This window comes from Halichoerus grypus, chromosome 10 (genome assembly GCF_964656455.1).
Source record: "Halichoerus grypus chromosome 10, mHalGry1.hap1.1, whole genome shotgun sequence".
Classification (NCBI taxonomy): Eukaryota; Metazoa; Chordata; class Mammalia; order Carnivora; family Phocidae; genus Halichoerus; species Halichoerus grypus.
Genome location: NC_135721.1, coordinates 23,001,066 through 23,018,982, shown reverse-complemented (window position 1 = coordinate 23,018,982; position 17,917 = coordinate 23,001,066). Strand labels below are relative to the sequence as shown.

Below are 17,917 nucleotides of genomic sequence, written 5' to 3'. Positions count from 1 at the left end.
TCTACTTCCTGTTCTACTTCCCCAACATCTAAATGGCCTGTTTACTGTTCTACTTCCTGTTCTACTTCCCCAACATCTCCTGTGATTCTTCACCTCTAAATGGCCCAGGAGAAGCTACTTCAGGAAGGAATAGATACCAATATTACTCTGCATTTTATTAGTATATACTTACCTTTGGGAAAAGCCCTTCAGAAGCTGTAACCAAAGAGATCATTCTCCTTCACTGGGCCTGTTTTCTGACTTGTGAAAGTAAGATATCGGTCTAAACAGTGTCCCTGAGGGGAACACCAGTGCCCTGAGGAGCTACACACTCACACGCATGCGCAAAAGAATTGCATGGTCAAACACATTTCAGAGCCATGCAGCCTGCTCTCTTATTGATTAGCTATGGACATCAGTGTATAGCAAAGACTGATAATTCCTGTGCTCAAGAAACCATTTTGACCCAGGAATTCCCATGCCTATTTGATCAAATTCCATCCCACAAGCCCGCTTTGGGAAATACTGAACAAAATCCTCTCTGAGTACCAGACAAGATATATGTCCATGACCATGGCTGCCCAAAGAATGTATGGTCGCCAAACAAAGTGCCACAGTCAGTGGTGAATCGGTGAAAAAAAAAAAACCCTGATTCCAACTCCTTCTTTGCCCAGATCAGTACAAATGCCATTGGACACACTAGTTATGCTCTGCATTGCTAGTTTAATTATCAGTTTGACACAACATCTAAACCTTTCCCAATTCTCCCCCCAGACACACACACTCACACTCACTCACACACACACACACACACACACACACAGCTTGCCAACTGTCCGCTTCTGTGCAGATTAGTGGAGCAGTTAATTTGCTCTGAGTAGCCGAAGACAGGGAGTTCAGATAAACCTGGCCCATGGGTTAATGGCTGGGAAGATTTAGTCCCTGCAGGATGCCAGGCATTTAAGACATCAGTGGTCCTTGCATCCTGAGTGATGGGGGCTAAGACACAAAGAGACTCAGGGGAAGCTATGACCACTCCTCTTTTATAGGAATAGAGCATTTTCCTGGAGAGAGAGAAGATATTTCTAATACTATAGCAAAAAGGATTAATATTTCCCTTGGAAATATATTACTTCCTCCCCCACCCCCCCACCAGGAGATGGGTACTCTCTCACAGTGCCCAGCGGTTCTGACCCTAATCAGGCCCTCAGAGAAGCCAAACACAGGGACCATTTCCTGAGACCACCATGGTCCTCCATGCAGTAGCCCCTCCATAACCGCAGATCCTTTCATGAAGGATTCACTCTGTGCCTCTTGCTGTGGTCCTTGTAACAATCTAGCGAGGGTGATAGTAACATGCCTCTTTCTCAGACGAGGACACTGGCTTGGAGAGAGGCAAAGTAATTAGTCCCAGGTCACACAGTGAGTAAAGGCCAAGCAGGGATAAAGCCCAGGTCAGTTCAACTGGCCACTGAACTATGTTGCTCACTGCATTTGTGTGCTGTATTCTGATTCAGTTGGGTACTATGCACTGTGTCCATGAAGTCTCCATCCCTTCTTGGACGTGTTATCCTGAGCAGCCCAGTTTTAACTCCTAGAATCCTGCCTCCCCCAACCCAGATCCTTAAAGCCCAGCTCAGGGCGGTTTGGGCTCCCGGCTATTGGCTGTGTGACCTGTAGTGAGTCACTTAGCCTCTCTGAGCCCTCAGCCTTCTCCTCTTTAAGATGGAGATACCGTCTCTTGCCTACAACCACATAGGATGTTGCATCAAAGGAGGTCATGTGCCTGGACTTGTTCTACTGCATGTAAGGCACCGCCTGATGTTCCGTGGGCAGAGGGTGTATCCTTCCCCAAGTTGTCTCCCCAGAATTGAAGCATGCCCTAGAGCAGCTCGACTCCCCTCTGCCTCCCCTAGATCCATACTATTGCTCCAGGGAGTCCTGAGGAGGCCTTGATCTGGGGCAGAGAAAACTCCCAGCCAGCATCTGGGAAAATTAGAGTTTAGCTGTCATCAACCAACCCCCACCCCCCCCACCCCCCCAGTATTCACTGAACCGCTGCCGTGTGCTGAGCGTCATGCTTTGTACTGCGGAATTGGACGCTGAAATCCCCGCTCAGGGACCTCGCAGTTTACTTAGGGATATGGTCACAGAAACACAACAGCAAAGTGAATGTGACACTGAGTGATAACAGGCTGCTGCAGACTTCGAGGATTTAAGAATTAAGAGAGACACCAAGGTGGGATGTAGCCTTCAGAAAAGCCTGCCAGGTGCCCAGCAAGGCTTTCGGGGAAGCTGAGACGAGCTGCACCCCCCGGGGGTGGGGTGACTTCTCCTTTTGCACAAGAGACTTCACAGAAGAATGCTTGACATAGCTCTTCACCAGCCCAGCATTTCCTGAAAACTTTTCTTTTTCAGTCCACTTTAGGTCTAGATCTTCTTGAAGAAGATTATTTCTTTAAATATTTTTTAACATTTAAACAGAACATTTTAAAAACCTATCTCCCTTGATTTCTTTGCAGGTTTGTTTATAAGTTTGGGAGGTTTGAGTGTTTGTGAAGTTTGAGGTGGAAGAACGTGCAGAATAGACCTGCCCCATCCTGGCTTGCTGTAGTTTGGGGCTCTCGGCTATGGCTGCACGTTGCACGGACCCGGGGGGCAGGGAACCTGAAAACACTACGCTCCCCCAGAGAGGCGGGCTCGTTGGTCTGGGTTGAGGCCCGGACGTGTGTGTTGAAAGCCGCCTCGTGATTTCTGATGTGGGCCAGGGCTGAGACCCAGCTGGATGACAGCGCGTCCGTGTCCGCTCCTTGCCGGCTCTTAAAGGCCGTGTTTCAGATCTTCTCTGCCCATGAGCTTCTCGTCAGCGGATCACTTCTGTCTCCCCACAGAACCAGCCCTCTTCCCTGGCCATGCTGGACCTTCTGCACGTGGCTCGGGACATCGCCTGTGGCTGTCAGTATTTGGAGGAAAATCACTTCATCCACCGGTGAGTCAAACCGACCTTGCTCTTCCCTCTGCCTTCTGTGTGCTTCCCTACATGTCTCAAGCGCCCAGGTCCCCCCCTTCAGAGTACAATGGTAGGTCTCTCTCCAGACTTGTTTGGATGACTCGGCTTCACTTGTCTTTAAGATAATTACTTATTCTATCAGGGCTTCATTTACCCCATATGTAAAATGGGTATCATAAAATATCCTTCCCAGTGCCAGAGATCTAGACGAGCTGTTCTTGACCTTCCGCACGGACTCCTGCCTGTACCTTGCAGTCTGCTGTCACTTTAACATTTTTCCCATCTAGAAAACCGAGCTCCTTAAGGGAAGTTAAAGCAGTTCATATTTTCACATATTTGACTATGGGTAACTCTAAGGCAAGGACCCTGTTTTATGCATCTTCGTATCCCAACGATTAATGTCTGTTGGATACATTAATTTTTTCTAAAATACTCTGAAATGAAGCATAATAGATCATTTTCTTTGCTTCCATACTTCATTTCCTCTACTCTATAGGACCCTTATGTTTAAATGGTGTTTGATTGGGACATCAAATCCACATGTAATGCTATAGACATGATAGATTATACATATTTCTTTCCATGTGGATGTTGACGACTTTCTCAGCTGACACCTTGATTCTGAAATCTGAGAAGTCAAATAGATTGTTAGGCTGTTTACAAAGCTCTTCCTAATGATATGCTTCTCAGTTAGTAAATACCAGCCTGGTGAATGAACAATCACTTTTTAACGAATGTCTTCAAAGAGTATTAAGACATGTTCGTAATAATTAGAATATGTAAGTACAAAGCAGGAAATGAGAGAAGCTGTGTGAGTTCAGAGATGGAAAAGCATGTAAGCAGATAGCAAGCTATGCTTCCTGCCCTAATAAAAATGGAGAAATTAAAGATCAAGAAAGGCACTCACCTGGGCTCCTAAAGTCATTCCTAAAACAAGGCAATAGGGCGCCTGGGTGGCTCAGTCGGTTAAGTGACTGCCTTCGGCTCAGGTCATGATCCTGGAGTCCCTGGATCGAGTCCTGCATTGGGCTCCCTGCTCGACAGGGAGTCTGCTTCTCCCTCTGACCCTTCCCCCCTCTCATGTGCTCTCTCTCTCTCATTCTTTCTCTCTCTCAAATAAATAAAATCTTAAAAAAAAAAAAAAACGCAGTAAACGTTCACACCGGCATATCCTTTCACTGTCACTCCATCTCTTTGGTCTTCAGATCTTCCTCTTGATTCTAACTCTGTCCAACTTGTAGGTTTTGTGCTTAATAGAAATAACAGGAGTGAAAAAGGAGCTGGGACCAGTCCTTCATGTTCTCCTCCAAAGCCACGCCCTCTGCTTCAAAGCGCGGGGCAGCCCTGCCATTGTTCTTGCCCTTTCTGTTGTGGCCAGAATGTTCCATAAGTCTCAGCTCTGGGCTTTATGGCTGCTCAAACAGAACAAGGTTGTGCTCTTCTTGGAATTCATTCTTGGCAAGAGCCACCTTTCCACCTGTTGTCTGTGTCCTCTAAATCTGGACTCACTGGAGAGCGAGCTGGGCAGTCACCTTGGTGACTCCGGCCACCTGCCTTCCCTTCTCAACGAGATCATTTCTGCTTTCTCATCTGAGACCCATGTTCGTCATCAACTGTCCAGATTCTCCGGCTGAGGGGTCACATTCTTCTTTCCTCTGTCGTTTTAAAATCTGCTTTCCTGGAGCCATGAGACCTTTCGACTATATCCAGTGCTCTGTTATTGTCGATAACGAGATAACAGGATCACATTCTCTCGAGATTCTTATCACTTCCACATCTGTAAATAGTTACTGAAGGTCAGAATTAGGTCCCAGAGTAATTGTTTGTTGCTACTTTTATCTTTTTTGAGAAATGAAATTGCCGAAGATCAAATCAAGAATGTATCAGAGGGTCTGCTTTATAAGCAAAAGACAGCATCTCACAGAAATTGTCCATCCCAATCGAAGCTTTTCTTCTGAGGTAACTGGCATTAGGAAAGCATCCTTCCCACCTCCTCGCTGTCCACGAGCTCTGTGGCACGCACTCCCACGGCAGCGTGACCTCTAATACCCTCTCCTGCACTGACAGCCGCCTCAAGGTTCCCAGTCTCCCAGGCACACACACCTCCTGAATTCAGAGCGGAACTCCTTTCCCAGATTCACAGGCTCCCATTTTTCTATTAGATCTGTTTCCTTTGGACATGGTTTATTGCCATTTTAAGAATTATGGGTCATTCTACCAATTCTTGGTGTGTTCTCTGATATCACATTGACTTCCTTGCCATTAAATTCAAGATCACTATGTTAAGCAACAATTTCATGCGCATCAGCGTAAAGACCTTCCTGGAGATATAAATATTGTTTCTGGTCTACTTCAGTATATTTCTCTTGAGAAGCAATGGCTATATATCCTACTATTTTTCTTCTTTTTGACGTCATATATGTTATGCTTGCATAGTTTTATTAGGGCATTTTATGCACCACTGCTCCTCAAAATCCAACTGAAACCCTCTGTATCAGGTCAGTGGCATTAACAACACCCATCTCCCACTCTGCCCCCCTGTTCTGGTATCTTAGTGACCCTCACTAGTATCCTAGTGACCCTCAGTCCAGATCCTGTTTATTTTCCCCGTGTCCTTACTTCTCCACCAAAGATCAGGACCTTTGGGAAACTGGTTGAAAATAGGAAAATGCCACTTGTACTCCCTAAGAAAGACTTTTTTTTCTGCCCAGGACTTCAATATTATTAGAGACCCGTTCCAGACTTTCTCTGGATGCATCCTTCATTCCCACATGCATGTCAAGCATGGGTAAGCAGCTGATGAGTGGATGAGTCTTAGAGAGCTTTGATCATGCCTTCCAGGTGTGGTACAGGAAAATAGGCCATCTGGAGTACAAGGGCAAAGAAAACATGATAACTTTACGTCTTGAAATGATTCCTCAGCCCCAGAGCTGTGATGCATACAGCTTAGCAAAAGCACATTAGTGAAAATCATGGATGTAAGAACAATAGGAGCTTATTTAAAAAGAAAACTAGAATTATTGGGGAATACTTTGACCTGCTTGAACTTGGTATCATGGAAGTCATGCTCTCCCAGAACAAGCCCCAGGCAACTGGCAGAAACAAACAGCAATCTGTACAAAACAATAACCTAGGCCAAATGGCATTTCTTATGTCCCTATACAATCTTCTTTTAGCGTAAGTTTTTTAATAGAATGAGAATAGCGCCCTGTATCTTCTAGGATTGTTGTGATAATTACCCATGAAACACTTAGAACAATGCTTAGTGCAGAGTAAAAGGCCAATAGATTCTAGTTCCTATTATCATTACTTTCATTATTGCTATCCCATTAAACATTTTCAATCATCTGCCCTAATCTGTTTCCACTCGCCTGTTAGTCCTGAGGGCTGGAATGGGTTGAGCTATCGCTCCCATACTGGAGTATAATGTAGTAAAGGAAATCGAGGGCAAAGGAGGGAACTATTTGAACTTCAGATTGGAGGTGAAAATCCTTGTGATGAATATTACCTGTGTATCTTCCCAGAAATAAAATTAGGAAATGCATTTTCTCTTTCCTTTTTTTCTTCCCAGGGACATTGCTGCCAGAAACTGCCTCTTGACCTGTCCGGGCCCTGGCAGGGTGGCCAAGATTGGAGACTTTGGAATGGCCCGAGACATCTACAGGTGAGCAAAGACAGCCGTCACCCAGCAAAGCCCCGTCCCCTCGAGAGACCGGGACGTAGCTGCCTGTGCCGTAAGTGGACACCTGGCACCCTGTCCACTGACCGCCTAACATTTCCTTTAGGCCCTTTCCAGGACATACGACAGCTTAGTGAGTGCGCATGCCTTGTGGTCTAATTCCAGGATCACACCGACTGCTGACACTATGTTCTTAAGGAGATCGTCTTTCTGGTTCCAACTCTCTAATCCCAGAATGTTCTCAGACACAAAGTAACCTGGATACTTGATATGGAAAAAAATGCTCGGTAAACTTTTACTCCTCAATACTCAGGAATTCTAAACAGACTTGGCTTCCATCACCCCAGACAGGAGCACCCCAGAACTGACAACATAATGGGCCAGCTCCCTGGTCTTTTCTACCTACACCAGCAGCCACGGGAGGGTGGTTCAGAGCCCATAGCTCAGCTTCATCTCTTTACCCCTGTCATAGTCTCAAGGGTATATTAAAAAATAAAATAATTTTTCTAATTAAAAAGAAAACCCTCCTATTGTACTACTCTTCTCTTCCCAACCCCTCATTTCATTTTCAGCTGACTATTTACAACCGTGACTTGCTGCGTGAGCTGAGCAAGTCACTCCTTTGCATGGTCACTAATTACGCACCCCCCACTCCCAATCCAGGGAAGGAGTGAGGAGTGATGGTCACAGAGAGCTTTCTCCCTTTGAGAGTATGGGGGAGCCCTGAAGGCCCCCATAAAACTGGTAGGGATCGACACGGGAGGGAACGCTGAGGGCACCCCGTTCCTGCAGGGTAGGAGCACGGGGAGGATCGGGTGCTCCGCTCTCCCTTCTCTTAACCTCTCAGGGTCTCAGCGCCCCTCCCCCTCCCTTCTCAGAATACCCAGGATTGCCCTTAGTTCAAGATCTGAATGTTGCAGCATGACTCAGCGAGCCAGCCCTTTCTCTCCATCCTCAGCTCTGACGCCTCCCCGGCCCTAGCTTCACCACCCCAACTGGCCCCACTGGCCCCACACGCCCATGCCATCTCACGTGTCAGGAATGGTCTTCCAGGAGAGCTCCTCAGCACTCAGCTCCATCGGCCCCCGTCGGTGAAGCTCTTCCTGTCCCTCACCCCCGCCTCTGTGTCCCTGAGCTTCGTACACACTCTCACTATATGTGTTCTCCACTGCAGGAGTCTGTGCGTCTGTTTCTTCCACTAAACTCTCTGCTGGGGTGAGAGAGACCACGACTTATTCATGTCCTCAGCACTCGGCAGAGTAAATACTCGGTCCGGGGGCCCCCCTTTATCTGCCGTTTCTCTTTCCCCGGTTTCAGTTGTTTGGGGTCAACTGTGTGGTCTGGAGGCAGATGACCCTCCTCTGACTTACCATGAGAAGGTCAACAGTAGCCTAAATTTACGTCACGGTGCCTGCGTCACTGGGCTCACTTCACCTCCTCACGTAGGCATTTTATCATCCCACATCACAAGAAGTAGGGTAACCACAGGACAGGAAGATATTTCGAGAGAGAAAGACCACATTCACATTTATTACACTATATTGTTATAATTGTTCTATTGTATTGTAGTTTCGTTGTTAATCTCTCACTGTGCCTAATTTATAAATTAAACTTTATCATGGGTCTGTATGTATAAGAAAACACCTAGTTTATGTAAGATTGGATACTATCTGTGGCTTCAGGCATCCACTGGGGGTCTTGGGAGGATATCCCCCATGGAGGAGGGGGGCGCACTGCACGTGTTTAGTGAAGCAGTTAATCTAGGCGCCTGGTGGGGAGCTGCCTCCCCGAGCGCACCCCAACGGGAGAACACAGGGCTGGGGGTGGAGCTGCCTTCGAGGGTGTGAGCTAATTTATTAGCTATGTCAATGATGTCATTAATGCAGCTCATGATAACTAATAAGTCAACTCGCACCTTTGGAACCAACTCTGCCACCGGCCGCACGTTCTCAGGCTGGGGTGTGCTCGGGGAGGCAACGTCCCTCCAGCTCCCCGGATTATTTGCTGAGCACTTATATTGAACGAAACACTGTGTGAGTGCCACAGAGAATCCAAAGCAAACAAGACACAGGCCCTGCTCTCAGTCCCCCCAGGTCGGGTCTTCCATGACTGTGGACCCTCAGGCACCAGGCTGGAGCACTGTTAGTCATTGCGAGTTTTAATACACAAAACCCATCTGGGGAAATCTACCCGTCTGCTACTGGGTACTCTAGTCATGACATAGATCTTTCCTTTCCTCCAGCAGGCCACCTCCTATTAAATGACCCCAAAGTTCTTACCCCTCCTATGTCCCCCTGCCCTCCTCCTGAGCCACGGGAACCCCTCGTGCATTTCAGTCCTGGAATGGCTGCAGCCTATGGTGGCCCAGCAGAGCTCCCACTTGGGGCCCCCTCCAGGACCAAGTGTGGGTCTCCTCTTCTCCCCACAGAGCCAGCTACTACCGAAAGGGAGGCTGCGCCATGCTGCCCGTCAAATGGATGCCTCCAGAGGCCTTCATGGAAGGAATATTTACTTCTAAAACGGACACATGGTGAGTCTTTCCGCTGCCCTCATGCGGGTCTCGCTGAGGGCCTTACACTCCTGCTCTTGAGCCAAGTGCTCCCACACTCTCCCGCGGGGAAGGGTAAGAGGAGACGCATCAACGCACCTCTGCCACAGGGGCTGTGAAATGCTGGCATGGATCCGAATCAGCAGAAAGGCCCGGTAGAGCACAGACTACTCTCCCCACCCTGAGAGCTTAGGCATCACTGAGAATTTGCATTGCCGGCAAGGGTCCGGGGGATGCTGATGCCCCTGGCCGGGGACTACACATTGAGAGACACGGGATTTATTTTTTCTTTCTCACCTAACTACAAAGTTGGGGTTTATTCCAGGAATGCAACATTGAGTTAAGATTAGAAAAATTGATCAGTGACATTCTCTCCATCAACAGAAGAAAGGAGAAAATAATTATCAGCACAAAAGTGCTACATGCTTAGGGGCGTTGAGACCCATTCTACAGTTAAAACTGAGAGTGGAAAACACGTGAAATCTCCAGAGCTTACTCGTCCTGCAGCAAACTGACCTTTGTGCTCCCAGACCAACATCTCCCCAGGCCTTCCCTCCCCCGCCCCTGGCTTATTTCACTTAACGTCAGGTCCTCCGGGTTCATCCATGTTGTCACAGGATTTTCTGGCAGGATTTTCTTCTTTTTTAAGGCCGAGTAATATTCCATGGTACATATCCATGCCACGTTTTCTTTATCCATTCATTTGTCGGTGGATATTTATTTATTTATTTATTTTTAAAAGATTTTATTTATTTGACAGAGAGAGACACAGCGAGAGCAGGAACACAAGCAGGGGGAGTGGGAGAGGGAGAAGCAGGCTCCCCGCTGAGCAGAGAGCCCGACGCAGGGCTCGATCCCAGGACTCTGGGATCATGACCTGAGCCGAAGGCAGCCGCTTAACGACTGAGGCACCCAGGCGCCCTATCGGTGGATATTTAGGTGGCTTCTGTAAGTTGGCTATTATGAACAATGCTGCAGTGACCCTGGGACTGCAGATATCTCTTCGAGATACGGACTCTTATTTCCACTGGCTGTATACCCAGAAGCGGGATAGCTGGAGCTTAAGGTAGTTCTGTTTTTAATGTTTTGAGGAAATCTCCATACTTTTTTTTCATATAATGTGTATAAGAGCAACACAGCATTTTAAAAGGCAGATTAAACCTGTGCTGTCTGCCAAAATACACACACACGTGCGCACGCACACGCACAACACTAAAGGGAGTCTTTTTAGTTGTATAAAAACCCACAAGGACAAAAATGACAACAATGACAAAAGTTTGGAAACTGGGAAGTTTATGGACAAGTGGTACCTTTCTTAGGAGACTGGAAAGTTGATATCTAGGTCCAGAAACAGCCTGGTTTACTCTGTGCAAAAGCCCCAGAAAGGCCCAGAAACTGAGGGTGCCAGTCACCCCTGGCCATAGAGTGCTGCAGACAGGAAAGTCAATTACAGGTGTGTTTAAAAAGTAACCAGATCCTTGGCCCATTCCCTCACCCCCTATCTGTCCCCTACCAGGGGTTCCCTCTGTGAAGAGACTGAATTAAAGCCTTTCTGGTCTTGGCACATTAGACATCACTGAGGATGAATCCTCTACTATAAACAGGGATACATATTTTTTAAGTCTACCGACTTCAAAATGTGTGCCCTCCTTCTTCCCCTCAGTGCCAAGAACGTGGCCGCAGGTAGGAGTCAATCAGAGAACTCCTCACTGGAGGAACTGACCAATGAAGAGAAAAACTCCAGATACTGCAAGTCGCAGTAGGCTAAGTAATGGCCATCCAAAGTATCAGGCTCTGATCCCAGGAACCTGTCATTGTTACCTTATAAGGAAAGAAGAGTCTTTGCAGATGTGGTTAAGTTGAAGATCTTGACGTGGGACGGTCATCCTGAATTATCTGGGGGATCCTAAATGCCATTACAAGGGTCCTCATAAGAGGCAGGCAGAGGGAGATTCCACACAGAGAGGAGGAGGAGGCAATGTGAACAGAAATAGAGGCTGAAGACATGTGACCACAAGTCAAGGAATTCTGGAAGCCTCCAGAAGCCAGAAGAGGCAAGGAATAGATTTTTCCCTTGGAGCCTCTGGAGTGAGTGTGGCTCTGCAATCACCTTGATTTTATCCACCTTGATTTTATCCTGGGATACTGTGCTGATTTCGGATGTCTGGCCTTCAGAGCTGTGAGAAAACAAACTTCTGTTGTGTCAAGCCCCAGGTCTGTGGCAGTTTGTTACAGCTGCAGGAGACTGATACACCCAGGGAAAGGTGCAAGCCAGTTGCCCCCCAGTGGATGAGATCTACAAGAGCTTCCCATCGGCTTTGCAATGTCCCAGTCATAAAATATGAACAGCCAGCCAAGAACCAAAAAAGGCTTGAGAAAAGAGTCTAATCTGAAGGAAACAAACATAAAAGGGGAACTTGGAGGAAGAAAAACACAGAAAGCTTAGGAAAACTTGTAAAAACCATAATATCCTCAGAAAGATAAATTATTGCAACCATAATCTAAGGATGAAAGATTTTTTTAAAACAAGGTTTTTAGAGAAAAAAGTTCTTAGAAATAAAAATAGGAGAGAGCCCTCAAGGAGATGGAGCATTAATCTCCTGAAGCTTGTGTGAGCCGCACACAGTGTCAGGTCAGGTGATCAAGGTCAATATCAACAGTGTTAGATCATGTTGATAGCGTGTGCCCTTGATGTGATGTGATGAAAATGACATTTAACCTCTGTGGTCTTTCTCCCCACACCACAACTCCGGTCTAATCATAAGAGAAGCAGACAGATCCCAATTGGACATTCTACTAAAGCCCTGACCAATACTCCTCAAAACTCTCAAGGTCATCAAAAACAAGGAAAGCCTGAGAAGTTGTCACAGTCAAGAGTAGCCCAAGGAAACATGACAACTACATATAATGTGATATTCTAACGGGGTCCTAGAACAGAAAAAGGAAATTCAGCGGAAGCTAAGAAAATCTGAATAAACTATAGGTTTTAGTTAATAATGATGCCTTAATATTGGCTCATTAATTGTACCAAATGTACCATATGAATATAAGATGCTAAAAATAGGGGAAACTGAATGTGGAGTATGTGGGAACTCTGTGTATTTTCGGCATCATTTATTTACAATCTAAAACTGTTCTCAAGAAATTTATATTTTTAATATGATGATAGATATGTAAAAGTACCAGAAAGTTTGGAAGACAGAGTTGAATAAATCTTCTAGAAAATAAAACAACTAGGGGTGCCTGGGTGGCTCCGTCAGTTAAGCTTCCTGCTCAGTGGGGAGCCTGCTTCTCCCTCTGCTTGCCACTCCCCCTCTTGTGCTCTTCTCTTTGTCAAATAAATAAATAAAATCTTAAAAGAAGAAGAAGAAAACAACTATAAGCAGATGGGATGCATAGGAAAGAAAGGAAAAGAAAATTAAGAGGATTAGACCATTAGGTCCAATTAGCTGACAAATAGGAGTCCCAAAAAGAATGTGCAGAAAAAATGAAGGGAATAAAAATATCAAAGAAATAATTCAAGAAGATTTTCCAGAACAGAAAGGCATACATGTCCAGAATGAAAGCATCCACCAAGTGCCAACTGCAGTGGATCGTAAGAGCCACACCAAAGCACGTCATCATGAAATTTCAGACCAATGGTGATCATGATTGTGTAAGCTTCTAAGGAGAAAAATAAAATAATCATAGTAAAAAATGGTCAGAGATAGAACAAAAACAGACACATAGATCAATGGAACAGAATAGAGAGCCCAGAAATGGACCCTCAACTCTATGGTCAACTAATCTTTGACAAAGCAGGAAAGAATGTCCAATGGAAAAAAGACAGTCTCTTCAACAAATGGTGTTGGGAAAATTGGACAGCCACATGCAGAAGAATGAAACTGGACCATTTCCTTACACCACACACAAAAATAGACTCCAAATGGTTGAAAGACCTCAATGTGAGACAGGAGTCCATCAAAATCCTAAAGGAGAACACAGGCAGCAACCTCTTCGACCTCAGCCGCAGCAACTTCTTCCTAGAAACATCGCCAAAGGCAAGGGAAGCAAGGGCAAAAATGAACTATTGGGACTTCATCAAGATAAAAAGCTTTTGCAAAGCCAAGGAAACACTCAACAAAACCAAAAGACAACTGACAGAATGGGAGAAGATATTTGCAAATGACATATCAGATAAAGGGCTAGTATCCAAAATCTATAAAGAACTCATCAAACTCAACACCCAAAGAACAAAGAATCCAATCAAGAAATGGGCAGAAGACATGAACAGACATTTTTCCAAAGAAGACATCCAAATGGCCAACAGACACATGAAAAAGTGTTCAATATCGCTCGGCATCAGGGAAATCCAAATCAAAACCTCAATGAGATACCACCTCACACCAGTCAGAATGGCTAAAATTAACAAGTCAGGAAATGACAGATGTTGGCGGGGATGCGGAGAAAGGGGAACCCTCCTCCACTGTTGGTGGGAATGCAAGCTGGTGCAGCCACTCTGGAAAACAGTATGGAGGTTCCTCAAAAAGTTGAAAATAGAGCTACCATATGATCCAGCAATTGCACTACTGGGTATTTACCCCAAAGATACAAAAGTAGGGACCCGAAAGGCTACGTGCACCCCGATGTTTATAGCAGCAATGTCCACAATAGCCAAACTGTGGAAAGAGCCAAGATGTCCATCAACAGATGAATGGATAAAGAAGATGTGGTATATATATACAATGGAATATTATGCAGCCATCAAAAGGAATAAGATCTTGCCATTTGCAACGACGTGGATGGAACTGGAGGGTATTATGCTGAGCGAAATAAGTCAAACAGAGAAAGACATGTATCATATGACCTCACTGATATGAGGAATTCTTAATCTCAGGAAACAAACTGAGGGTTGCTGGAGTGGGGGGTGGGGTGGGAGGGATGGGGTGACTGGGTGATGGACACTGGGGAGGGTATGTGTTCTGGTAAGCGCTGTGAACTGTGCAAGACTGTTGAATCTCAGATCTGTACCTCTGAAACAAATAATGCAATATATGTTAAGAAAGAAAAAAAGAAGAAGAAGAATGTAGCAGGAGGGGAAGAATGAAGGGGGGGAAATCGGAGGGGGAGAAGAACCATGAGAGACGATGGACTCTGAAAAACAAACTGAGGGTTCTAGAGGGGAGGGGGTTGGGAGGATGGGTTAGCCTGGTGATGGGTATTGAGGAGGGCACGTTCTGCATGGAGCACTGGGTGTTATGCACAAACAATGAATCATGGAACACTATATCTAAAACTAATGATGTAATGTAGGGGGATTAACATAACAATAAAAAAATTAAAAAAAAAAATGGTCAGAGATAGAAACAGAGCATCCAAATGGCATCAAATTTCTCAACAGCAACACAGGAAACCAAGAAGACAATGGACTAAAGTCCTCCAAATTGTGAAACCTGTGTGGAAATAACATCACGAGATGGAGGAGCCACAGTGATCAGAGTCCCCTCTCTGACCCATGTTTGACGATGTGAGCAGGAGCTTTGTTGTTTTAAGTTGCCGAGATCGGACTTACCCAAACCCGGTGGATCTCAGTGTGGTCCTCGGATCAGCAGCACCAGCATCACCTGGGATGTGTTAGAAAAGCAGGTTCTTAGCCGCCCCCCTCAGGCCTAATGGTATAGGAAGTCTAGAGGTGGGGCCAGCAATCTGCGTTTTAAGGAGTCCTCCAGGTGATTCCATATGCACCAAAGTTAGAGCACCACCAGCTACCCTATCCAGATGCAGAGAGTAAGTTAGGTAATAAGTAATTGTTCTGAACACATGTCTCTCCTATGTCCCAGCAATCCTACTTCCAAGTGTCTACATTAGACAGAGGTTGACAGAAATGGACTTGGGCGAGGATGTTCATTTGCAACATTGTTTATAATAGAGAAAAAGCACAGAACAACCTAAGTATCCCTCAAATGGGTGATGGAAAATAAACTGTGGTTTACTGATATCATGGATAACTCTTTAGCAATATAAAAGAACACCCCAAGGGGGCGCCTGGGTGGCTCAGTCGTTAAGCGTCTGCCTTCGGCTCAGGTCATGATCCCAGGGCCCTGGGATCGAGCCCCGCATCGGGCTCCCTGCTTGGCGGGAAGCCTGCTTCTCCCTCTCCCACTCCCCCTGCTTGTGTTCCCTCTCTCGCTGTGTCTCTCTCTGTCAAATAAATAAATAAAATCTTTTAAAAAATAAAAAAATAAAAAATAAAAAAAAGAACACCCCAAACTTACATGTATCAACATGGATAAATCTCTGTGCAACCTTGAGTGAAAGAAAGAAAGACAAGTTCCAGAAAGGGGTGGAATATCATTAAGTATAATTTTACAATACAAAAATCAAGTCTATAATACAGATTCTTTACGGTTTATGCTTTTACACATTGTAAAAACTGTAAAAACACAGATAGTAAGGCTAGATTCTAACTTCAGTAGGGGAAGGGGAGGGAGGAAGTAGGAGAGGAGGGACAGTGGGACTTAACTATCTATTTTATTTCTTCCAAAAGAAAAGGAGACTAGGCACAAATAAGACAAAATTTTAACATCTCAGTACCTAAATAACTATTAAATTACATTTCCTTCTTAAAGTTTAGATTATTTCCTAATTAAAACCTTTAAAGACACAGGTAAATTGCATAACCTCAGATACTGGTGAGTGCCAGGGAGACAAAAAAGCAGAGGATCAAGAGTGGAGGGGTGGAGGGGTGGAGGGGTCCTAGGAGGGAAGCTGTTTAATACAGATGGTGGGGAAGGCTCCATGGAGGAGGTGACAGTCCAGTGCCTGAATGGCAGAAAAATCTGAAAGACTTTCCAGGCTGAAGAGGAAGCCAAGTATAAAAGGCCAGTGGCAGGAACAAGATGAGCTTGTTTGAGGAAAGAAAACAAGTCTTCATGGCTGGAGCTAGTGAGCACGGGGGCCAGTGGTAGTTGAGTTAGAAGGGCAGGCAGGGGCCAGACATGGAGGGCCCTAGGAACCAGGTTAGGGGATGTGGGTTTTATTTAGCACCCAACAGGATGCCCCTGAAAGGTTGGAAGCCAGAGTTTGCAAGATCATTAAATATATATATATATATTATCAGGTGCCTGGGTGGCTCAGTCAGTTAAGTGTCTGCCTTCGGCTTGGGTCGTGATCCCAGGGTCCTGGGATCAAGCCCCGCGTCGGGCTCCCTGTTCTGCGGGAAGCCTGCTTCTCCCTCTCCCACTCCCCCGTTTGTGTTCCCTCTCTTGCTGTGTCTCTCTGTCAAATAAATAAATTAAATATTTAGAAAAATACATATATATATATATAATATCACTCTGGCTGCTAATGAAAAGAGACTGGAGTGGGACAGGGGAAGATGGGGAAATCCTACCCACTTCGAGATAAGAGAACAGAGGGGCTAGGCTTAGTGGTGGCAGGGGAAGCCATTAGCAGTGGTGGGATTCAGGCTCTGTCTTGAAGGTGGCAGACAGGACTAATGAAAGTAGGCCGTGGAGTGGGAGGTGTGGAAAGAGTGAGATCAAGGACAACTCCTAGGTTGGCCATTACTGGAGAGAACAGAGGAGATGGGTTGGGTGCGGAAAGAGCTTTTGCACAAGTCCAGTGTGAGATGCCTGTAAGACGGACCAGTGGAGACGTTGAGTGGACTTCTGATCTGTGAGTCTGAGGCTCGAGGAGAACTGCAAGAGACGGTGGAATCAGATGGCTGCGTATTTAAATACAATGCAGTAACCTTTTTTTTTTCTAAGTATAGCTGACACATAATGTGCAGCATGTGAGTGGACAAGTCTACACGTTACGCTGTGCTCCCCCCAAGCATGGCTACCATCTGTCACTGTAGAGCGTTATTACAATACCGTTGACTATATTCCCTCTGCTCTACCATCCCCGAAACTTACTCATCCCATAACTGGAAGCCCAATACACTTTGGGCTCCCAGTTTTCCAAAAACTGTGCTCCACACCTCAAGACAATCTTCCAGGTATGAATAAGGGAAAATAAAATGTAACTTTAAAAGACTGATAAGCACAGCACAACTCATAATTTTAAAACCTTTTCATCAGATTATCTTCATTGATTTAAATTTTTAAAGTAATTTAATCAGCAATCACTTAACCTGTTTCTATAATTTCAGGCAAAGCAAGTTTAATACCAAAAGAAGGAGAGTGGGATTTTTTAAAATACTTGTTTTTATTTGACTTGGAATGTTTAGTGCAAAGCTGTGGGCCCTATTGCTCCTAGTTGGGACAGGCTTATAGGTAATTAAAAACATCTGGCATATAAAATATAGATTTACTTGACCTGTAGGGTTGCTAGACAAAATAAAAGATGACCAGTTAAGATTGAATTTCAGATGAACAGTGCATAATTTTTTAGTATAAGTACATCCCATACAATATTTGGGATATACTTATAATCTAAAAGCATTTCTTGTTTGTCTGGAACAAATTTAACTGGATGTCCTGTATGGTTATTTGCTAAATCTGACAACTCTCCCTACCTGAAATTATCAAAGTTCTATGACCAACTACTTCTTGCTCCTTTGAACTCCAAACCAAGAAAATAAACATCTATTTGCCATCTACATGCTGGTTCTCTCAAGGATACTACGATCTATTTCTCTAGCTATCTAGACAGGCAGAAAACAGATACATGGAATTCTTGAGGCCTTGCTGCCAGGCTTTTGCATGATTTTGCTTAT

At 45.2% G+C, this 17,917-nt stretch overlaps 1 protein-coding gene across 1 annotated transcript in view; it reads left to right on the top strand.

Annotated features, from left to right (window-relative positions):
* Positions 1-17,917, top strand: part of ALK (ALK receptor tyrosine kinase) — a 676,339-nt gene that overhangs the window by 650,069 nt on the left and 8,353 nt on the right. Inside the window, exons 24-26 of the mRNA XM_078056142.1 lie at positions 2,871-2,968; positions 6,561-6,653; positions 9,097-9,198. Of these exons, the coding sequence (XP_077912268.1) occupies positions 2,871-2,968; positions 6,561-6,653; positions 9,097-9,198 (293 nt within the window). The remainder of the gene's footprint in view (positions 1-2,870; positions 2,969-6,560; positions 6,654-9,096; positions 9,199-17,917) is intronic.